Consider the following 18,391-nt stretch of genomic DNA (forward strand, 5'->3'; position numbering starts at 1 on the left):
ACGTTTACAAATGGGTGGTAAAATGTCCGCAAAGCCGCCACTGCTACCAGTTAATTTCATTTAAATAAAATCCGACATTAATATTGATACAACCAATATATCACTTTTTGTCACCGAATTCACTTATATACATGGTATATATAACTGAATTTGAATATACAAATATGTAACGCGATAAAATAACAAAAGCCTGAGTTACAATTTTCTGGTGTGATTTCCTTTCTGCCGATATTCCCTGAATGCGGCATTTGCGGCAACGTCATTTCCTGGATTACGTTTTCCTGTTAAACATGGCTGCGACCTTGTGTGTAAAATTGTTACCGAAACAAGGTAATTTTGAGTCAATACTGCGTTTCTGTTTGTAGTTATCTGTCTGTAGTGAGTTAGCATTTTATTGTCTGTTATTCTAGAACCATCTAAAGCTACAATTAATAATTGTGTTTGGTTTAAAGAGCTTACCAGACAGTGTACAAGAGTTTAGCTAGCCAGCTAGCATAGCAGCCTCAGACGTAGCAGGTCGAACGTTAGCGGGTCTTTAACAAACTTTGCGCTTTTCAGGATGGCTTCCCCTGACACAGAGTGTTCGGCACGGCTCCAAGGCTGTGACTCGGCACAGGAGACCAATGCACTTCCTCAAACAGAAGCTCGTGGCTGTCACACAGTACATCCCTCCAGCGCGGACTGTTCCTCCAGGCGCCTATCCATCCCAGAACAGACAAACACAGGAGGTAACACTGATTTCATGATTTCGTTTGCTCCCTATCAGCCACAGGAGCACCGGTGAGGTCCAGCAGCGATGCTGGGCGATAAGCTCTGGCTTCCAGTTCATCCCAAAGGTGTTTGTGCACAGAGATATTGTCCGGTTGAAACGGGGAAGGAGCTTCCTCAAAGTGTTGCTGCAAAGTTGGAAGCACACCATTGTCTAAAACATCAGTGTAGACTCCTTTCATCGGCCCTGAGTCTCGTAAACCTTTAAAAACAGCCCTCAGCTGAACCCACTTGTGTTCTGCTTCTCAGTGAGATGCTCTCCTCTTGTCTATTCAACCAGGATAATCCTCTGATGGTAATCATGAAGAGGGATTTGAAGAAGGTGTTCCAGGACTTTAAGATGATCGCTGTGGTCCAGAACAACGCCAGCAGCGCTGAAGACATGCTGCTTCTCAAGCACCGACTTTATAAACATGGCATCACCATCAAGTTCTTCTCAAACCAGGTAATGCTAAACTTTTATTTATGTTTCTGTGGCTCGAGTTCACCGTGCAAGCAGCCTCTCCACCTTCCTCCGGTGTGGCTTGCCATTTAAATTTTAAATCTCTGCTGGACCGTAAGATTTAACCTGTAGGTGGTTACTAGTCATTGTTTTTATTTTAGGATATTACATGCAATGTATTTTAAATGGTTAAAATCCCAAACCCCTGCCTTAGTCTACATTTTCTTAAACCTAATTTCGCTTGTAGCATCACTGCAGGTTGAACTCATCTGTAATCATGCTCTCTTTCAGGTGGTGCGGTCGTTCCTGAAAGACAGCATTTACTCCAACATGGCTCCTCTGTTCATCGGTCCCACAGTTCTGATTGTCAGCAAAGAGCCGGCGGTGAAGGAGATGCTGAGGACTCTGAGGGGCAGCCCGCAGATGACGCTCCTGGGTACGTTCATCTTCTGTCTGCACGCAAAGAGGAACTCTGTAATGCAGCCTGATCGTTTAATAATGTCTGCAGCAGACAAAGATCGCACGTGCACGATATGAAAGTTCATATCTGTGGAAACACCTTTGGTGATCCTGATTTGGCATTTTCAGACCAAGACAACTATATTAACGCTGCATTAGTGATAAAAAAGGGGAACCTTACTTCAGATCCTAAAGGTGTGTTTGGATAGTGAAGAAAGATATTTAAGTGATACATTTTTGAGAACAATCACAGCTTTAATAATGTATTATCTTATTGTGGAAACTTGCTTTATACTGTAATTAAATAATGACCCACGTACACAAATTACGAAAAATATAAAATTCATTCTACACCTGAGCTTCCCTTGCTATAGAAAAAATGTGCCTTGTTTGCCCAGAAATGTCTAAAATGTCAAAAATAATGACTCATATCTATAAAGAGATATCTTGAATCACAAGAGACCAAACTAATGTCATCAAACATCCCAAAGATGCTGAATTTAGATTGACAGAGAGGAGCGAATTCTTACTTTTGAGAAAGTCAGCCAGCCAGCAATAAAGTATTTCCATAATTTTTCAGTCAGTCATTGAAAAACGTGCTGGACAGATTGTGATCGAGGCTTTTAGCTGCAGCTCATCCACCTCTGCTCTGATCACCTCCACAGGAGCCTGTATCGAGAACACCTTGCTTAGCGCTCAGGGCGTGCTCGGCTACTCCAAGCTGCCGTCAGCCGCCGTCGTTCACGGCGAGCTGGTCGGCGGGCTGACGATGCTGACCTCCCGCACGGCCTCCATGCTGCAGCACCACCCGGCCCACCTGTCCGCTCTGCTCCAGCAATACGTCAAACAGCAGAGCTCGGACGACGGCGCTGAGGGAGCTCCTAAAGCGGAGGAAGCCACGTAGAGCTGCAGAGGAAATGACTGAGACTGTTGCCTTGCAGGTTTCCAGATGGACTGATGATGGATGCAAACGTTAGAATTTATTATAATTTAGCACCAAAGTTTGAGTGGAGCAGTTCAAGTGGTGCTAAATTCAACTAAATTACACAACGTGCATCCACCCGTAGAAGCACTGTGGCTACTGCGGCTGAAGGGGTCTGCAGAGCTGCCTGTTTTCAGTGCACCTCGCTCTGTCGATGGAAGTCTTGGATGGACAGTGCAGCAAATACGACAGTGCTGCCCAAACAAAGCCCTTATTTAAGGAGAAAGTCACGTATAAATAAACTATGTGGACACAGTCTGTTGCTCAGTCTCATTTGTTGGAGTTAAGACTTGCAGGATTTGTCAGACGTGCATTTAAAAGTGACTTTTTTTAGCGTGTTAAATGTAAAATCTTCACGTTTGATTTGCCCTCTTGACACAGTGTGATGCCAGCTGGAGTGGCAGCGTTGTTGTAAAGCATAAGTGGCATCATGAAAACCACTCCAGCCAAAATAAACACAAGTGGTCACAGATCCCGATGCGTTAATCTGCAGATTACAGCATGTTAATCTGGGTCAGTTAGTCTATAACGGCCTGCCTTTGTGAGGGAGACAGACGCTCACACTCCTCTGCAAAGGACAGAATGTCCAAATGTCTTCAGCTGATTCACAAACCGAAGTAAATGTGCACAAACTGCCCATAGCAACAAATATTGATGTTTTGTATAAAATAATCAGCACATATAAAACCACACTTCACGCCTGAAATACAATATTCTAATATAATATAATAAATATATAAATCCATGACTTCCCGGCGTGACGCGGCTCTGTTTCAACATGAATAAACTCGGGGTGTAGACTGAGTGGAGGCTGGCTGGATTTACCCTCCACCACATCCCCTCTAGACACTCGGTGTAATTCCAGCTAATGCGGATAAAGCGCAGGACACTTTGCGCACGTCGCGCGCCGCCTGCGACGCACGGCTCGCGTCGGATCTGGACTGGAGGCAGCGCGTGTCACTCACCGCCACTGAGATTATGTGATCAGTCAGTGATTATCTGAGGAGATACCATGTAGTTTGACTCCCTTTTCCTTGCTCTTGTTTGTTTTGTTTTTTTGACCGGGCTTCGATGGAAAAACGGTTTCTTCGTGGAAATGGTGATTTTGCGCAGTTTCTCAAACGCCAGATGAGACATTTGTTGGGCTTTTCAGGCGCAGAGGACTGCAACAGATGATGAGAGTCGGACGTGGATTTCAGGTAAGACTCCTCTCTCTGACTTTGAATATTGGTCTGCTCAGAAAACACTAAACTGAGATTTCAAAGTTTGGCTTCAGTTCTGATGCAAATGACCGAATCACTCGAATATTTAGTGTAATTTGGACTTTAAATGTAACCTACAGACATCTGTCGTGGATGCATCATGGCTCCGTGTTCATGTGGTTAAAATACTATAAAAACTTTGGCTGAAATGGGAATAAGTTCCCCTCCTCTGTGTGCGGGGCTTGCTCAGGCCGGATGAGTCCACATGGACCCTGGAGGATGTGGACTCAGACCCGCGGCTCGTGCACTGTGCGTCAGTGTAGCTGCCTCCTGTCTGTGCTTCAGAGTGTGTTTGTGACAGGCAGCAGCTCCTCTTTTCTTGGTCTACTGTGAGTCAAAGCATTTGTTTGGAGAAGTCTGTTAAACTGGACAGGAAATAGAGTAAATTGTGTGAATTTCACGCTCATTCATAAACATTTCGTCCCTCTCTGATGTCACCCGCGCTTTATTGGCTGCAGTTGTAATTGTGAAAATGAGTTTATAGCTGCCATAATCTCTTCACCCCGTCCTCTGGCGTGATGCAGTTTGGTGGCTTTGCCCAAAATGCAGCTTTCACCTCGGCTGACTCGCTTTGTTGGCTTCCATTTCCATATAATGAGCTCATGATGTCAGTATTCAGATCATATCTCGTCTCTTTTGGGTCAGACAGGAGGAGAAGAGGAGGCTGACCGAGAATCATTTGTTCTGATTGAATGATTTATTGCATCTGTGATTGAAAGTGCACCCACAGTAAATAATAGATTTTCACTGAGTTCCGCAGAAGCAAAAGCTTCAAATCTGAAACTGCCTCTTGTACTTTTAGTTAAAGCTTTGTAGAAAACGTGACATGACTTTAAGATCTCAATAGAGTTTTACTCGCAGAATATTCTTAATTTCCCTCCTCGAGTAAGCGAGCTCAGAAACCAGCAAATCCTTTCATCCTGTTTCCGCCACATGCCTCCATCCCTGAGGTCAGTTACTCTCCTCCTCTCCTGCCTTTACGTAACAGCGAGCCAGGAGGGTTCTGCCCAGAATGAGAGGATATCAGTTTGGATGTGACGAATCCTTCAGACACTGGTGATGTTACAAATACAGAGGTAAATATTAGCTTCCCCTCTTGAGTGAATAATGTTAGGTTTGCACTCTGGAACTGTTGCAAATGCACAAGTGCAATGTTTTTCTCCATAGTAGACATTTGTCTTCTTCTTATTTCAAATTCATCGATATTTCAAACATTCACTCAGATTCCAAAAAGTTGTGTAAAGCACAAATTAAACATGCGAGCCTTTGCTAATACTTCTTGACATATAATTAATAAAGAACAGGACGGTATATAAAAAAGGACTGGGAAAGATGTGGAACGCTCCAAAAACACCCGTTTGGATCACAGGTAAACAGGTTGATTGGTAGCAGGTGAGCGGATCATGACTGGGTATGAAAGGGGCATCCTGGAAAGGCTCAGCCGTTCATCGAGGATGGAGCGAATTCACCACTTTGTGAACACATGACTGGATGAAGGACGTTACCACATGAGCTGAGGAACACTTGATATCCTTGTCACTCTTTGAGACAGACATCTTTCTAACAGTTGTCCTGCTGTGGTCGTGCTCGGCGTGGTTTGTGTGGCGTCAGAGCTCTCTGCCTCAGGATTGTGTTTCTCCACATCCGAGTGACATGTGGCTAAAAACGTCCCCTGAAAAACCAATTAAGCAGAGGTTGGTAATCCTCTCCCTGCAGGCGGTCGCTCTTACACCGGTGTGATGAAGCTCTTCTGACTTATGTTCTATAACTGGTTGAGCAGAAGCCTGAAGTAGTGAAGTAATCAAGCGATGAAGAAGAAAGATATTTAATTCTTAGTCTGAAATGTTACATCCTGTAACTGTTCCTGCATCCACTCGCTCTGAACGTGCGTTTCTGTCTTTTTTAAGCACCGCCACCCACCCATGTGCAAAAGCTGTAAGATTAACAGATTACTCAGTGACAAAGCAACCTGGAGAATGACTCCACACCTTCGCAGGCTGTTCCTGTTTTTGCCTCGAGCATCTTGTGAAGAGAAGTTTGGCAGCTGTGCTCAGATTCGTCGTTTGTACTTCGCTCTTCTGAATGAAAAAACTACAATTCAGCCGCATTCATTTAGAAATAATCGGCTTAAAATTACAAATATTCTCACATTTGTTGATTTTGGGGTGAATATTTAGTTTTGTTGCTCAGTGTGGGTGACTTTCAGATCCAGAGTGATCTAGATGAGGATACATGAAGTGGATCCAGGCGGCTCTTACGACGTCACCTCTGTTAGGTAACTGGATTACAGTCCTCTCATCGGCGGCTCCGCTGAGCCTGTTTAACACTTTCTCTTTGCTGTCTTGCCGTCATGGCTCAATCTGAAGTCTTCATAAAGTATTCACATGTGCAGCGTTTGATAAGAGTAAGACACTGAAGTTCAAGCTGTCTCAAACTTTGATTGTTTATTCCGCTTAGGCCGTGACATTGAACACATCATCATCCATTGATTTGTTGGAAAGCCAGAAATTGACTCTGATTCTGATGTGATGATTTTCTGCCTTTCTCTGTTTCTGAATGAACAATCTCACCATAAAGTACATTTATTCTGGAGCTTTTGATCACGTCACATGCTCTTCTTCAGTAGATGGTACATGCAGATTTTGGCAAGCAAGTAAAAGCAGCAATACTGCATCAAAATACTCTATTCCAAGTAAAAGTCCTGCATCTGACTCCTCCTCACCTTGCAGGCAGCTTTCGGCAGATTGAACATTTTCAACGACCAGCCGATCACAACAGGGAGGAGAGTCTGACATGGATTCACACGGGTCCCCCCTCAACCGCAGCCAATCGCTGGCCAGCGGCCTGGAGAAGAACTCACCGACGTGGAAGCCGTCGCACTCTCGGAGCAGCAGCACTCTGTCGTCTCGCCACTCCAGACAGGTGTGGCCCAGAATGACACCCGGCCTGTAGTTTCAGGTGTTTTCATCCTGAAATACAGAGTATAGGGTCCAAAGATAAAGAATAACCGTAAACATATCTCACATCATCAGATTTTAAGACGTGCATAATTGGCTGTTATTGCAACCAGCAGTCGACAGAATATTTGAAGGTTTTGTCGAGACATTTCATGAAAAACTGACGGTCAAGTCATCATTGCCCTTTTTATTCCCCCCCAAACACACGCTTCACACGCTCAGTTAATTGTAAGAGGTCAGTACAATTCCAGAAATAGTAGAACAAAAGTCAGAACTTCCCTTAAAGCGAGTGTTTTCCCGTTCACGCTGCCCCTAGATTATCAAAGACTGGGAGGTGATTGACGACTTCCAGACGGAAATGCAGCCGGGAGGCGACAGTCCTCATGATATGACCACGCCGGGTATCTGCGAAGGATATCTTCTGAAGAGGAGGAAGTGGCCTCTGAAAGGCTGGCACAAGGTGAGAAATGGTCCACTCAACTGTCCTGCAGGACGACGTGTTGGCTTAATGAAAGAAGTCAGTTTTTAAAGGATGATTTTGATCTCTTTTCCAGAGATACTTTGTCCTGGAAGCAGGGATCTTGCGCTACTCCAAAAATCAACAAGATGTAAGTGGACATTATGTTTTCTGAGGAGTTTTTGTCTTAGATTTGGAAACACTGAAACGTACCTTTGTCCAATCCAGGTCTCCAGAGGACGAGTCCAGGGCTCCCTGGATGTGAGCCTGGCAGTGATGTCCATCAACAAGAAATCCAATCGGATTGACTTGGATGCAGGGGACATTCTCTATCACATGAAGGTAAACGTAGTTATCAAATGCTGCTGCTCAAGGAAAGTTGTGTGTTTTCAGGTTAAAAAGACTCTCCCTGTCTCCCCAAGGCGAAGAGCCATGACCTCTTCTACATTTGGGTGACCAAGCTACAAGCCCACCGCCTGTACAAGAAGAGCGAGGCAGCTCACGCTCACGGCGGCTTCCTCCAGACGTTGTCCCATGGCGCTGCAGCTGGACAGGCTCAGAGAAATGGAGATCTGGTGACTGTCAAATAAACAACAACAACAAAGCAAAGCTAACCACCTTCACAAGACACTCAGAGTGATTAACTGCTGTGTCCTCTTCCCTCTGTCTTCACGCCGCAGAGCTCTGCAGGCAGGGCGGACTCGGCCGGAGCGTCGGGAGTGCTGCCCTCAGCCAACACCGCCGTGAACAGCAAAGTGTCGGCGTGGCTGCAGCAAAGTCACAACCAGGACACCTGCGTTCAAGGTGTTTGTCCCGTGAAGGAAGCTCGTCTTCAGAACTCAAATGTCATTTATTGAGCACTAATGTCTGCATTGTCTCTGTTTGCTTAAGTGGATCTGCACTCTGTCTGCAGTGCACTTATAATAATCAATTATCCCAAAATGCCAGATATTGACACGATTAATTGGCTGACTGATTAATTGGTCTATCATTAATCTGAATGTTTGAAAGTATCCACAAGCTGCACCCACAGTAATACAGCTGTCTGTGTGGAGACCTTCCTTTTCCCACTGTAAAATGCGATCATGACCACAGGAGTCTTCTCTGATTGATTACTCAGTGAAGACTCTACCTGTCATGTCTTCTTCCAGAGCTGAACCGTTGCCATTTGGACCTTTGTGAGCTAAACCGCTTAATCCAGAGCCTGCAGACGCTGGAGGCGGGCCAGGCTTTCACCAACGGAGACCTAAAGCGCATCATCAGCATACAGGTTGACTTCCTGTTCCGGACCAAATCTCTCCTCCGCTCCGGGCAGCATTGCATGAAAGTGAAATTATTCACGTGTTTTGTCACAGAATCTGTCGCTGGAGAAGCCGAAGAAGTCGAGGTCAGGGAAGATGTGGGGACACTCTCGCACTCTGTCCAGAGTGGAGGCCCTGGGAATGGTAAGAATGGTCCGTAACTTACTCCTTCATCAGTGTTTAGACGAGAAGATGTTCAGACATTGACCACACTGATCGTTTAAAGTTGATTTGAAGTCATTGGTTTTTGATTGACATCATTATTCCTGGTAATTTTTGAGAGCATATTGGGTTTAAGTATTTCACATCCCAACCCTCCTGTAACATTTTGGGGCTTTTCTCTAATCCAAAGCCTCTTCGTGGGATTACTAAATCGGTGAGTTGGCAACGGGCAGAACATGAGACAACTTTATTCATAAAACTCATTCTGTGTTTACACACTGAAGCAGACTTCTACCCTGAAAATGAACTGTGATTACATGAATGATGACGTAAAGGAAAATGTTGTTTTCAGGTTAAAATGGTAACCGTGTTGTGTTTTAATGGCACTTTCTGTGTGTTCCAGCGTGGTGTATTTGTAGTAGATGTCCCACCTCTTATTCAACGTCTAAGACACATTTGTATACCAGAACATAGTCTACAGCAATAACATGATATTGATCTATAGGATCATTGGAATTGTAGTGAATAAATTAATAGATTAATCAAGTGAACCCACGTTTTGTTTCGATGATCGTAGTTTTCAGTCCTGGTCTTTAGAAGCCAGAGTACTACGGCTCTGAAGGTTTTCTTTCTTACTGAGACCTGATTTTAACGTGAACACAGTGAAGTAGGTGGTAGGACAGAAAACCTGCAGGCCTGGGTTACTAGAGGTCCACGTTGGACCCATGAAAAGCTAGTCTACCTCCAGCTGTGTCTTTACAGTACAGGTACAGAGTGACCTGTAGCAGCAGGAAGAACACAGGTGTAACTGATAACACTGAAAATGACTCTGCTGTCAATTCGGCTTAGACAGCAATAAAACAGCTGAAACTGTACCAGCGATCCAACAGGCAGTTTAATGGTACAGTTATTTTAGTTACACCTGCGTTTGACAAATCTTGTTTTTAATGTGAAGTTGAAGAGAGACATCCATCAGTGCTCGTCTTGCATCGTTTCCTGTCAATCCTACAACTTGTATTAAAGGAATAGTTCGACATTTTGGAAAATATATATGATTTTCTTGATACCACTCTCAGGTCTGTACAGTGAATGTGAAGCTACAACCGGCAGCTGGTTAGCTTAGCTTAGCATAAAGACTGGAAACAGAGGGAAACAGCTAGCCTGGCTCAGCGCACAGAGCACCTCCAAAGCTCACACAAAAGTGTAAAGAAATGAAGATTTGTGGTTTTACAAGGTTTGTGAGGAGCATTTCTTAGCTGACATGACAAGTGCTAATGCTAAGCTAAACTAACTGCTTGCTAGATGTAGCTTGAGAGCGGTATCAATCTTCTCATCTAACTCTCTGCAAGAAAGTGGAGAACTGTATTTTGCCAAATATCAAACTATTCCTGCAGCATTGTCATGTATGTTCCTCTTGGTCTTCATATCGGAGAGACTGCCCACGACTGAAACCTCCTGTGCTGATAACAGACAAGGACTTTTACGCCTTTACACCCAAACTGACAGATAACAAAGGCATTGTGAAATTAACCGATGATTCATCCACCTCCGTCCTCTTCTGTCCACCTCGTAGCTCTCCTCCAGTCACCTGAGCAGCTCGTCTCACCTCGGTGCGTCCGTCCCCTCTATCCCCGACTACGTCTACTCCCAGCTGTCCCCTCCTACTGTCACACTGCCGCCCGAGGGCAAGAAGATCCAGCAGGACATCTGCACCATGTCGCTACGAGGTCAGAAAAGCAGATTCATAAATGGGTTCATAGATGTTGGCAAAATCCGAGACTGGGATTACAGAATTAAAAATCAGAATGAGCGTGAATCCAAATTTCCACCAGAACATCATCTTCTTCCTCTTCAGTGCTCGCTTCCCTGAAGTCAGTGCATGAAACTTTGTCCCAGGAGAGGCAGAAGCTGCAGGAAGTCTGGGAAACCAACAACATCCACCCGTCCAACACATTAGCTGTGGTAAGACTCTCAGTGTCGTGGATTCTCTGGTGCATATTTCCTTGTGCTTTTCAAGGCTGAACTTCTGTCTTCCTCCCTCTTTGTCTTCGGGTGTCGTTAGCCTGCAGCAGAAAGGCAGTCAGCCCACGGGCCTCCGTCAGTGGCCGATTCGGCTGCGGAGTATTTTGACGCGAGTGACGACGTCCTTTGCGGTAGTTCCTCTGAGGTGTCTGACGAATCAGGACTTAGTGATGGAAGCACCACCAACTCTGAGCCAGAGGAAGGACACGGTGGGTGCATGCACGTGAAATATGTTATTTAAATTAGCTTTTTTCTTGGAAACTTTGAACTTCACGAAGGACCTTTGAAGAAACGTCTGTCTACAGGTTTGGCACGTCATTGCACAGGCGTTCATGGTGCCAGAGGATGAATCCTAATAATTAAATGATCCCCTGATTTTTCCTGTAGCGCCAACATTTGGTTGACATGTATTTAAGTGAAATGTCTCAACAGCCTTTGGATATATTGTGATGAGATTTGGTTTAGACATTCACGTTCCTCACAGGATTAATTGTAATAAGTTTGGTGATCCGCTGTACTTTCTTTAGTGCTGATTAGCAAATGTTAGCATGCTAACACCACAAACCAAGATGGTGAACGTAGTCAACATTAAACCCACTAGTCATTGTTATGTTAGCATTGTCATTGTGCACATTTGCCTGATAATGTTAGCATTTAGCTTAAAGGGATGCTGTACAGACATGGAGTACATCTGCCAGCATTGGCTCTGACACTATTCTTCTTCTTCTTGCCTGAATAGATTACACTTTTGTCTTGATAACATCATTATTTCCTTTTCAACCACATTACAGTCTCAGCCACCCGGAAGTATCGTGCTAGCATTTCCAAGACTCCTAACAGCGTTGTTCCCAAGAGCACCGGCCGGCGAACTGCACTTCCTGCTCCCTGTCCTGACAACAGCCATGTGGGCCTCATGGCTATCCTCTACAATAACATAGGCAGGGATTCTGATAAGTCACACTGCTCTGCAGGTACATACAAATGATCTGACACAGCAGTTTTCTGAGGCGTACGTGCTGTCTGTCCTCAGGTAAAGACTTGGCTCGAGTGTCCATGCCTGCTGCTCTCAATGAGCCCGTTAACCTGCTGCAGAGGCTGTGTGAGGAGCTGGAGTACAGTGAGCTGCTGGATACTGCCAACAATACACCGGACCCCTACGAGAGGATGGTGAGACATGTCTGTGCAAGACAGACAGGAGACTGTGTCAAAACAGGCATTTTATTTTTGTGGCAACCCTGATCTGACGTCTTAGATGCTGATAATGTTCCCTAAAGTGATAAAAAAAGTGTTTTCCACACATGTGCACCGATCCATTAATAAGAATGAGATGTACCATTTGCAGACAAACAAACTGAGATTTCGCATTTTGCCTCTTACAGATTTACATCGCTGCCTTTGCTATCTCCGGTTACTCCACCGCGACGTTCAGAAACCGCTACAAGCCCTTTAACCCGGTGCTGGGGGAGACCTACGAGTGTATCAGAGAGGACCGGGGCTTCCGCCTCATCAGCGAGCAGGTATCCCAGGAAGAGCTTCACAAACACAATATTCATTACACATCTTACTCAGCAGTATCGTATTTGTCTCATGTCCATGAAAGCCTTTAAACACTCTGAGAGGCTGCTACAGAAATGATTAAACTGACCTTTTAAAATTAGGAAAAGATTATGGGGAATTACCATTTAGCCCCCTTAATCCCCTCCTGTAAATTAAGGCGATCCACTGAAGGAGTCCACACTCAGTGATTTATTACTTTCACACTAATCCTGATGTCATTTTTATTTCAAAAGCATTTATTTTGAAGTGATGGCTATTTAGTGAAAAGTACTTAAATGTCAGTCCTCAACAGGACATCTGATTTCTGCAGATTGTAATCCGAAATATTGTCAGTCTAACGGTCTAAACGATCAATGATGGCTGTGTTGCATTCAGGGACTCCATTGTCAGTGCTGTTGTGAATGCTAGCTCACTGGCACAACCGAATGGATTCATCATGTTGCTATGCTTAAACAAGAAGTGCACTGATTTTATACACCAAAGCTTGTTGGGAAAAACGACTGTATATCGTAGGTCCTATGTGGTCAGATTTTTAATCTTCTCTCTGGACTCCGTCAGGTCTGCCATCATCCTCCCATCTCTGCATGCCACGGCCAATCAGAGAACTTCTCCTTCTGGCAAGGTGACGCTCTCCTTTCATCAAACCAGTGTTCTTTGTTCCAGTTAGCGGTGCTGATCACATTCATCCTCTAACTTTACCTCTAACAGACCAGCGATGGAAAAATAAGTTCTGGGGGAAGTCACTGGAGATTCTGCCAACAGGAATGGTGAACGTCACTCTTCCAAGGTGAGCAGTCGACACCTGAATGTCTGTATTAGCAAATGTGCTGCAGGTGGTGGTTGTTGCACCATGAGATGAAAAAAAAAAAACTGCAACTTGAATTATTTTCTAGTAATTGTAGTTTTCTATTTTTGAGTTTTTGGGGGTACTAGTTATAATTTCCCAAAACCCAAGGTGACATCTTCAGATTGCTTTTTTTTGTCCAACCAAATCAGAAAACGGCATCTTGGCTTTAAAAGTGGCTGAATTTTGGCGTTTTGTCCAGGTATGGAGACCACTACGAGTGGAACAAAGTGGTGACCTGCATCCATAACGTCCTCAGTCAGCAGCGCTACCTGGAGCATTACGGCGAGGTCACCATCCACAACCTCAAGAGCAATGTCTGCACCTGCAAGATTACCTTTGTCAAAGTGAGCAAGCCACTTCCTGCTCGTCTCTGCACTGTTTGTCGCAGGTGATCTGACTGCGTTTGGTTCCACAGGAAGCCTTTTGACTGGCGAGTTTGTGTTTTCCTTGTTAGTCTCGTTATTGGGGTTCGGACACGAACAAGAATGAGGTTCAAGGCACGGTGCTGGACCAAACTGGGAGTGTCATTCACCGGTTCGGAGGTCTGTGGCATGAAGGCATCTTCTGTGACACCCTGCCGACTCCCAAATGTGTCTGGAAGCCAAGTGAGTCCATGATCACAGCAAACAAGACGTAGGACTTATTCACGAACCTTTTTACTCTTGCGTTTGTCCTTCAGGTGTCCTGTCTGTCCATATAATTAGCCCCATTGATGAGATTCTGCCTCAGAGGTTTAAATAGAAGTGAAGGGGAATGAAGCGCTCCCTGTTGCCAAAACAACTAATCAGCATAAATCCAAGTGTCACGTTTGAGCAGCGGCTCACCTGAGAGGCTCATGTCGCCCTGCAGATCCCCAGCCAAAGGATCAGCTGCTGTACTATGGCTTCTCCACCTTCGCCATGGAGCTGAATGAACTCAGCCCAGACCTGAAGCCTCTCCTGCCTCCGACCGACAGCCGCCTGCGTCCGGACCAAAGGTGAGAGATCCTCAGAGTTTGGAAGATTTAAATGTGCTTCAGCTGTTTTCTGACGTTCTAACAGGCACTCGACGAGAATAAGAATAGTTGTATTTTTGTGGCACTTTTCAAGCTTAAACACAAAGTGTACTTAAATGGGACCAGGATCAATACATGTTGTATTAAATGAGTGTAATTGACTAACTTCCTCTTTTCTTAGGATGCTGGAGGAGGGAAAGGTGGACGAATCAGACAGGAAGAAAGACGACATAGAGGAGTTTCAGAGGGAGCGGAGAAAAGAGCTGAGCAAAAGGGGAGAAGAGCACGTTCCACGTTTCTTCAAGTGAGTCCGATATTCTTTTAGTCCTGATTATAGAAGACTAATAACAAACTATTAAGTCCTCTTGTTAATGCATGTCGTTATAACAAACGTATAAGCTCCCTTCCTCTAATCATGAATGATAAAGACCATAAAATAAAGAGGCTTTATTGTCTGTATTACTAATATTAAATGTTTAACCTTAGTGTTTGGTTGCATGAATACATAAATCCATATATTTAGTGCACGATCAGGACATTACTCTGATATATTGATATTTGTATTTCTCAGTACACTTATGTTCCTGCAGATATATGTTCAAAATGCTCCATTGTCAGGTTTGTAGAGTGTGTAAATGATCATATTTCATCTTTATCCTCAGGAAAGCCAAAGATTCCTGCGGACGGGACGTGTGGCTGACAAACGAGACTTACTGGAAGCTCAGAGAGAATCCAGGTTTCGCCAACATTGAAAACACGATTCTGTGGTGATGAGCCGACAGCGACGAGCGACGCCAGACGAATACGGCGGCGGACGTTTGGACAGCATGTATGAACCGCTCTGAGACGCGTGCGGAGCGGAGAGAGTGCTGCCGATCTCCTCTGCACGCCCATGACTGGCTCATGGGAACCAGGCGGCCACCAGTCCGGCTCCCCAGCACCCAGGACAGGTCTCATCAGGACCAGTTTTTTAACATTTTTTTTAGATTACTGTGTATGTTTATTTTTCTGAGGGTTTCACCGTCCTCTGCCGTAAAGTCAACACTGCAGTAGTAAGAGAGGCCTGTTAGCATATTTAATGTGAGCATTCAGTCCAATCATGCTCTCCTCTCAACCAGTTTACTACGTTTTATGTATGTGTTTTATGTGCTGACGTCAGCACTGCGGTCAGGCTTAGTGAACGGCAGCCAGCACACGGGGGGGGGGGGGCAGCTGGTTCGACTCAAGGCTGAGTCCCTGTGCAGCAGCCTGGCTCAGGCCCTTTGCTGCATGTCTCTCTCTGCTGTCACTATGAAAAATTTAAAAAGTGTGCATGTAATTCATAATGCATATGAAGTTTAAGACAGTATCTGTCTGGATGCTTCGGTCATTGTTAACAGACCATGTGATGGTGCAACACCTGCGAAAGCATTTGAATGTTTTTTATTACCTTAAAGATAATCACCAATATTCAGTATATACACTTATTTAAAAGAGGAGAAAAGATATTCTACTGTGTTTTTCATGTCTTTAATAGAAAAGAATATCCAGCTGGAATCATATACATCCTGTATTTATACAATACATTAAACAGTCGACGTCACGCTTGTGTTTTCATTTCTCTTAATTTATTAAAACTGCACTTGACTGCAGATAAATGTGTCTCGTATTCGCGTAAGTAAGAGTTCTGGCACAAATTAACGTTCACCTAATCTTTCATGAAACTGGATGTGCAGCATTTCGAGAAGGTGTGTTCAGACCAACACTTAGACGAAATGAACGTCAACCCAGCCGAGATTTGTCATGTGCAAGCTTTAATTTCATGAATAAAAAAACAACAGTACAATACACAAATATGCCACCTTTAATAAATAACAGTTTTCCCCTTCATCTTGCAGTTTATAAGCTCTTCATGAAAGAGTCAAAGGAGCTCTTGTCGCTCCGCCGACGTCGACAGTGCACATGATCACACACAAAAAAGAACATGCTCGTCGCTTCACCCCGTCCGGGCTCCCTTCGTCACTTGTCTGTATGGTACAGGATAATCTCTGGATTCTGCACAGTCTTCTCTTGCTGAGGGAAATGTGTGTGCACGGGAAAAACAGACTCATGGGAAATGGAGGTATTGGAGGTTTAGCATCAGGGATGGGCTGAAGTAATAGCTGAGATTGTCCAGCAGGGGTCGTTCCTGAGGCGTCTGAAAGCATTTTTCTGCTGCTGTGTGCCGTGAAGCCTCTGCCCTCACACAGGTGCAGGGTCACCGAGTGAGCCACGAAACAAACCACAGCACATGAAATAAATAACTGGCATCGTCCACAGGCCAGCGGTCACGTAACCTTTGCTCTCATTGTTTCTAGGATGCCTTTGTTAACTCTGTTAATTGCACTTGAAACAAGAATTGTCACCTTTAAACATTAAATAGTACATCTTTTGGAAATGTTACACCAGCAACATACATATTTTTTCATTAATCATACGATATATCCATTCTGTATTCACCATAAAACTAACACTTCATCTGCACCTGTTATTTAAATGTTCAGGTAAAGGACTGAGCTGTCAGACAGTTTGTCCTTTTTGCATCAACATCATTACGACCGTTTCGTCAAGTGCTTCAAAAGGTGGTGTTACATCTACATGCATTTTGATTGTCTTTAAATTGCAGTGACCCCACTTTAAGTCCCCGTCTTCATATATAAAATCGGCTTAGCTCAGAAAAGAGTTTAGACTTTTTGATAAGGCAAACAGGGTCCGAAGGTCACAAAACCTGCCTACCAGCACCTTGAAAGCTCAAAATTTAACACTTTACATCCTCTTTGTTAAATCTGTACAAAAACTGAAGTGTAAAAACCACAATTTGTGCTTTTATTAGAGGTGATGTGCTTGAGTAATTCACAGGCTAGCACTTTCCCTCTGCTTTAAGTCATTATGCTAAGCTAAGCTAAGCGCCTTCTGGCTCTAGCTCCATTTTTAGTAGATAATAGTTTGATAATAGTTTGAATATCAGACCAGAAGTTCTGCAAGCAGGTTCTGTTTTCATCGGCTCATTTTGGGCATTTCAAGAGAGCACATTTATTTCAGAAAATGAAGTAACTGATCTCTCAAACAGAGAAGTGAGCCTGCTCTGCAGCGAGCGAGCCTGTCTGTCGCCTCCAGTGTTGTCTGAGGCCGTTAGCGCACCTGCCGAGGAATGAGGGGCAGATCTCTGATCAGCGCCGACTGCGGCCTCACTCTTCATCTCTGTCACCGGGCCGGGAGCCGGGCCTCTGTCAGCCGCTGTCACAACATGATAGGCCCCAACACTGGGGGGGAAACTGTGCGTCTGTCTGGTCACTTTGTGCTTCCTGTTTACCGTGACAGCGCCTCGTCCGTCTCCCTACAGGTGCGTGGAGCCACTGTGAGTGACCCACTTTGCTCTGCTGCTACTGTACGAGAACCTGCAGGCGGCACAGCAAAGAAGGAGTCCAACATGTTTTCTTTAACTCCAACAAGATCATAGCTGCAGAGCGAAAGCCTGAGATCCACGCACACGCTCATGCACAGTGGCCGCAGCTTGTGTTGGTGTGTTTTAAGCTGTCACACTTGCCTCTGCCAATACTGTTTTCCAGTTACGTCCTCATCGATGCCGCTATTGATCTCAGGCTTTATCTGTGTGTGGTGACAGGAGCGTTTTCACATCGACTGATAGCAGGGGGCCGAGCCTTCGTTATAATGAGGCCTTTTTCACTCTATGAAAGCAGACAGTGTCCGGCCAGCCTTGTCCACGCTGTCTTATATCACTCATGCACGTCTTTAGACGACCTTGAGGCTGAGGAGCATTTTCTGATCTTTGTGACTATTGAATGTCCGTCACTCGCTAACTGAGTGGTAATTCTGGCCCCCTCCCTCGAAATATCAGATTTTAGAGCCACATCTAGCTGTTTTCAGACCTGATCCAGACCCAGAATCTGGAACGCGAGAAGCTGAATATCACTAGTTTTTCATCTTGTGGCCTCTCAGTGAGGAACAGTTCAGCACAGCGCTGAGAAGATGTCGGACGATCTGTACCCACTGTGAATGTCTCATATCTCTCTTCCCTCTTCATGGCTTTCAGAGTGGCCGTTCAGATCTGATGAACTAGTTCTTTTCATGCTTAACCCTAATTCTGCTGTGGAGAGGTCAAAGGTCGTCATCCAGGCGCCAGGAGGACATTCACACCTAAG

General features: G+C 44.8%; 2 protein-coding genes across 2 annotated transcripts; both read left to right on the top strand.

Moving 5' to 3' along the window:
- The first annotated feature begins 239 nt into the window (after positions 1-239).
- mrpl10 (mitochondrial ribosomal protein L10) lies at positions 240-3,395 on the top strand. Its single transcript, XM_070990744.1, has 5 exons — positions 240-330; positions 559-728; positions 1,049-1,213; positions 1,502-1,646; positions 2,335-3,395. Exons 1-5 carry the CDS (start codon positions 240-242, stop codon positions 2,571-2,573), a joined length of 810 nt encoding a protein of 269 aa, XP_070846845.1. The 3' UTR covers positions 2,574-3,395.
- Positions 3,396-3,617: 222 nt separating this feature from the next.
- On the top strand, positions 3,618-15,237 carry osbpl7 (oxysterol binding protein-like 7). The gene is made up of 22 exons (XM_070991252.1): positions 3,618-3,850; positions 6,643-6,835; positions 7,187-7,330; positions 7,425-7,478; positions 7,556-7,669; positions 7,750-7,902; positions 8,008-8,131; positions 8,479-8,597; positions 8,683-8,772; positions 10,364-10,517; positions 10,646-10,752; positions 10,853-11,021; positions 11,604-11,750; positions 11,843-11,979; positions 12,192-12,329; positions 12,928-12,991; positions 13,078-13,156; positions 13,416-13,560; positions 13,671-13,821; positions 14,066-14,192; positions 14,392-14,514; positions 14,873-15,237. The coding sequence occupies exons 2-22, from the start codon at positions 6,707-6,709 to the stop codon at positions 14,979-14,981; spliced, it is 2,577 nt and encodes an 858-aa protein (XP_070847353.1). The 5' UTR covers positions 3,618-3,850; positions 6,643-6,706; the 3' UTR covers positions 14,982-15,237.
- Positions 15,238-18,391: the final 3,154 nt, after the last annotated feature.

This window comes from Chaetodon trifascialis, chromosome 21 (assembly GCF_039877785.1).
Source record: "Chaetodon trifascialis isolate fChaTrf1 chromosome 21, fChaTrf1.hap1, whole genome shotgun sequence".
NCBI lineage: Eukaryota > Metazoa > Chordata > Actinopteri > Chaetodontiformes > Chaetodontidae > Chaetodon > Chaetodon trifascialis.

Coding starts and splice junctions, on each gene's coding strand:
- mrpl10 (XM_070990744.1), top strand. CDS start 240: ATGCGGCATTTGCGGCAACGTCATTTCCTGGATTACGTTTTCCTGTTA. Junction 331..558: donor AAAATTGTTACCGAAACAAG/GTAATTTTGAGT, acceptor TGCGCTTTTCAG/GATGGCTTCCCCTGACACAG. Junction 1,214..1,501: donor TCAAGTTCTTCTCAAACCAG/GTAATGCTAAAC, acceptor GCTCTCTTTCAG/GTGGTGCGGTCGTTCCTGAA.
- osbpl7 (XM_070991252.1), top strand. CDS start 6,707: ATGGATTCACACGGGTCCCCCCTCAACCGCAGCCAATCGCTGGCCAGC. Junction 8,598..8,682: donor AGCGCATCATCAGCATACAG/GTTGACTTCCTG, acceptor GTTTTGTCACAG/AATCTGTCGCTGGAGAAGCC. Junction 13,561..13,670: donor GCAAGATTACCTTTGTCAAA/GTGAGCAAGCCA, acceptor TTTCCTTGTTAG/TCTCGTTATTGGGGTTCGGA.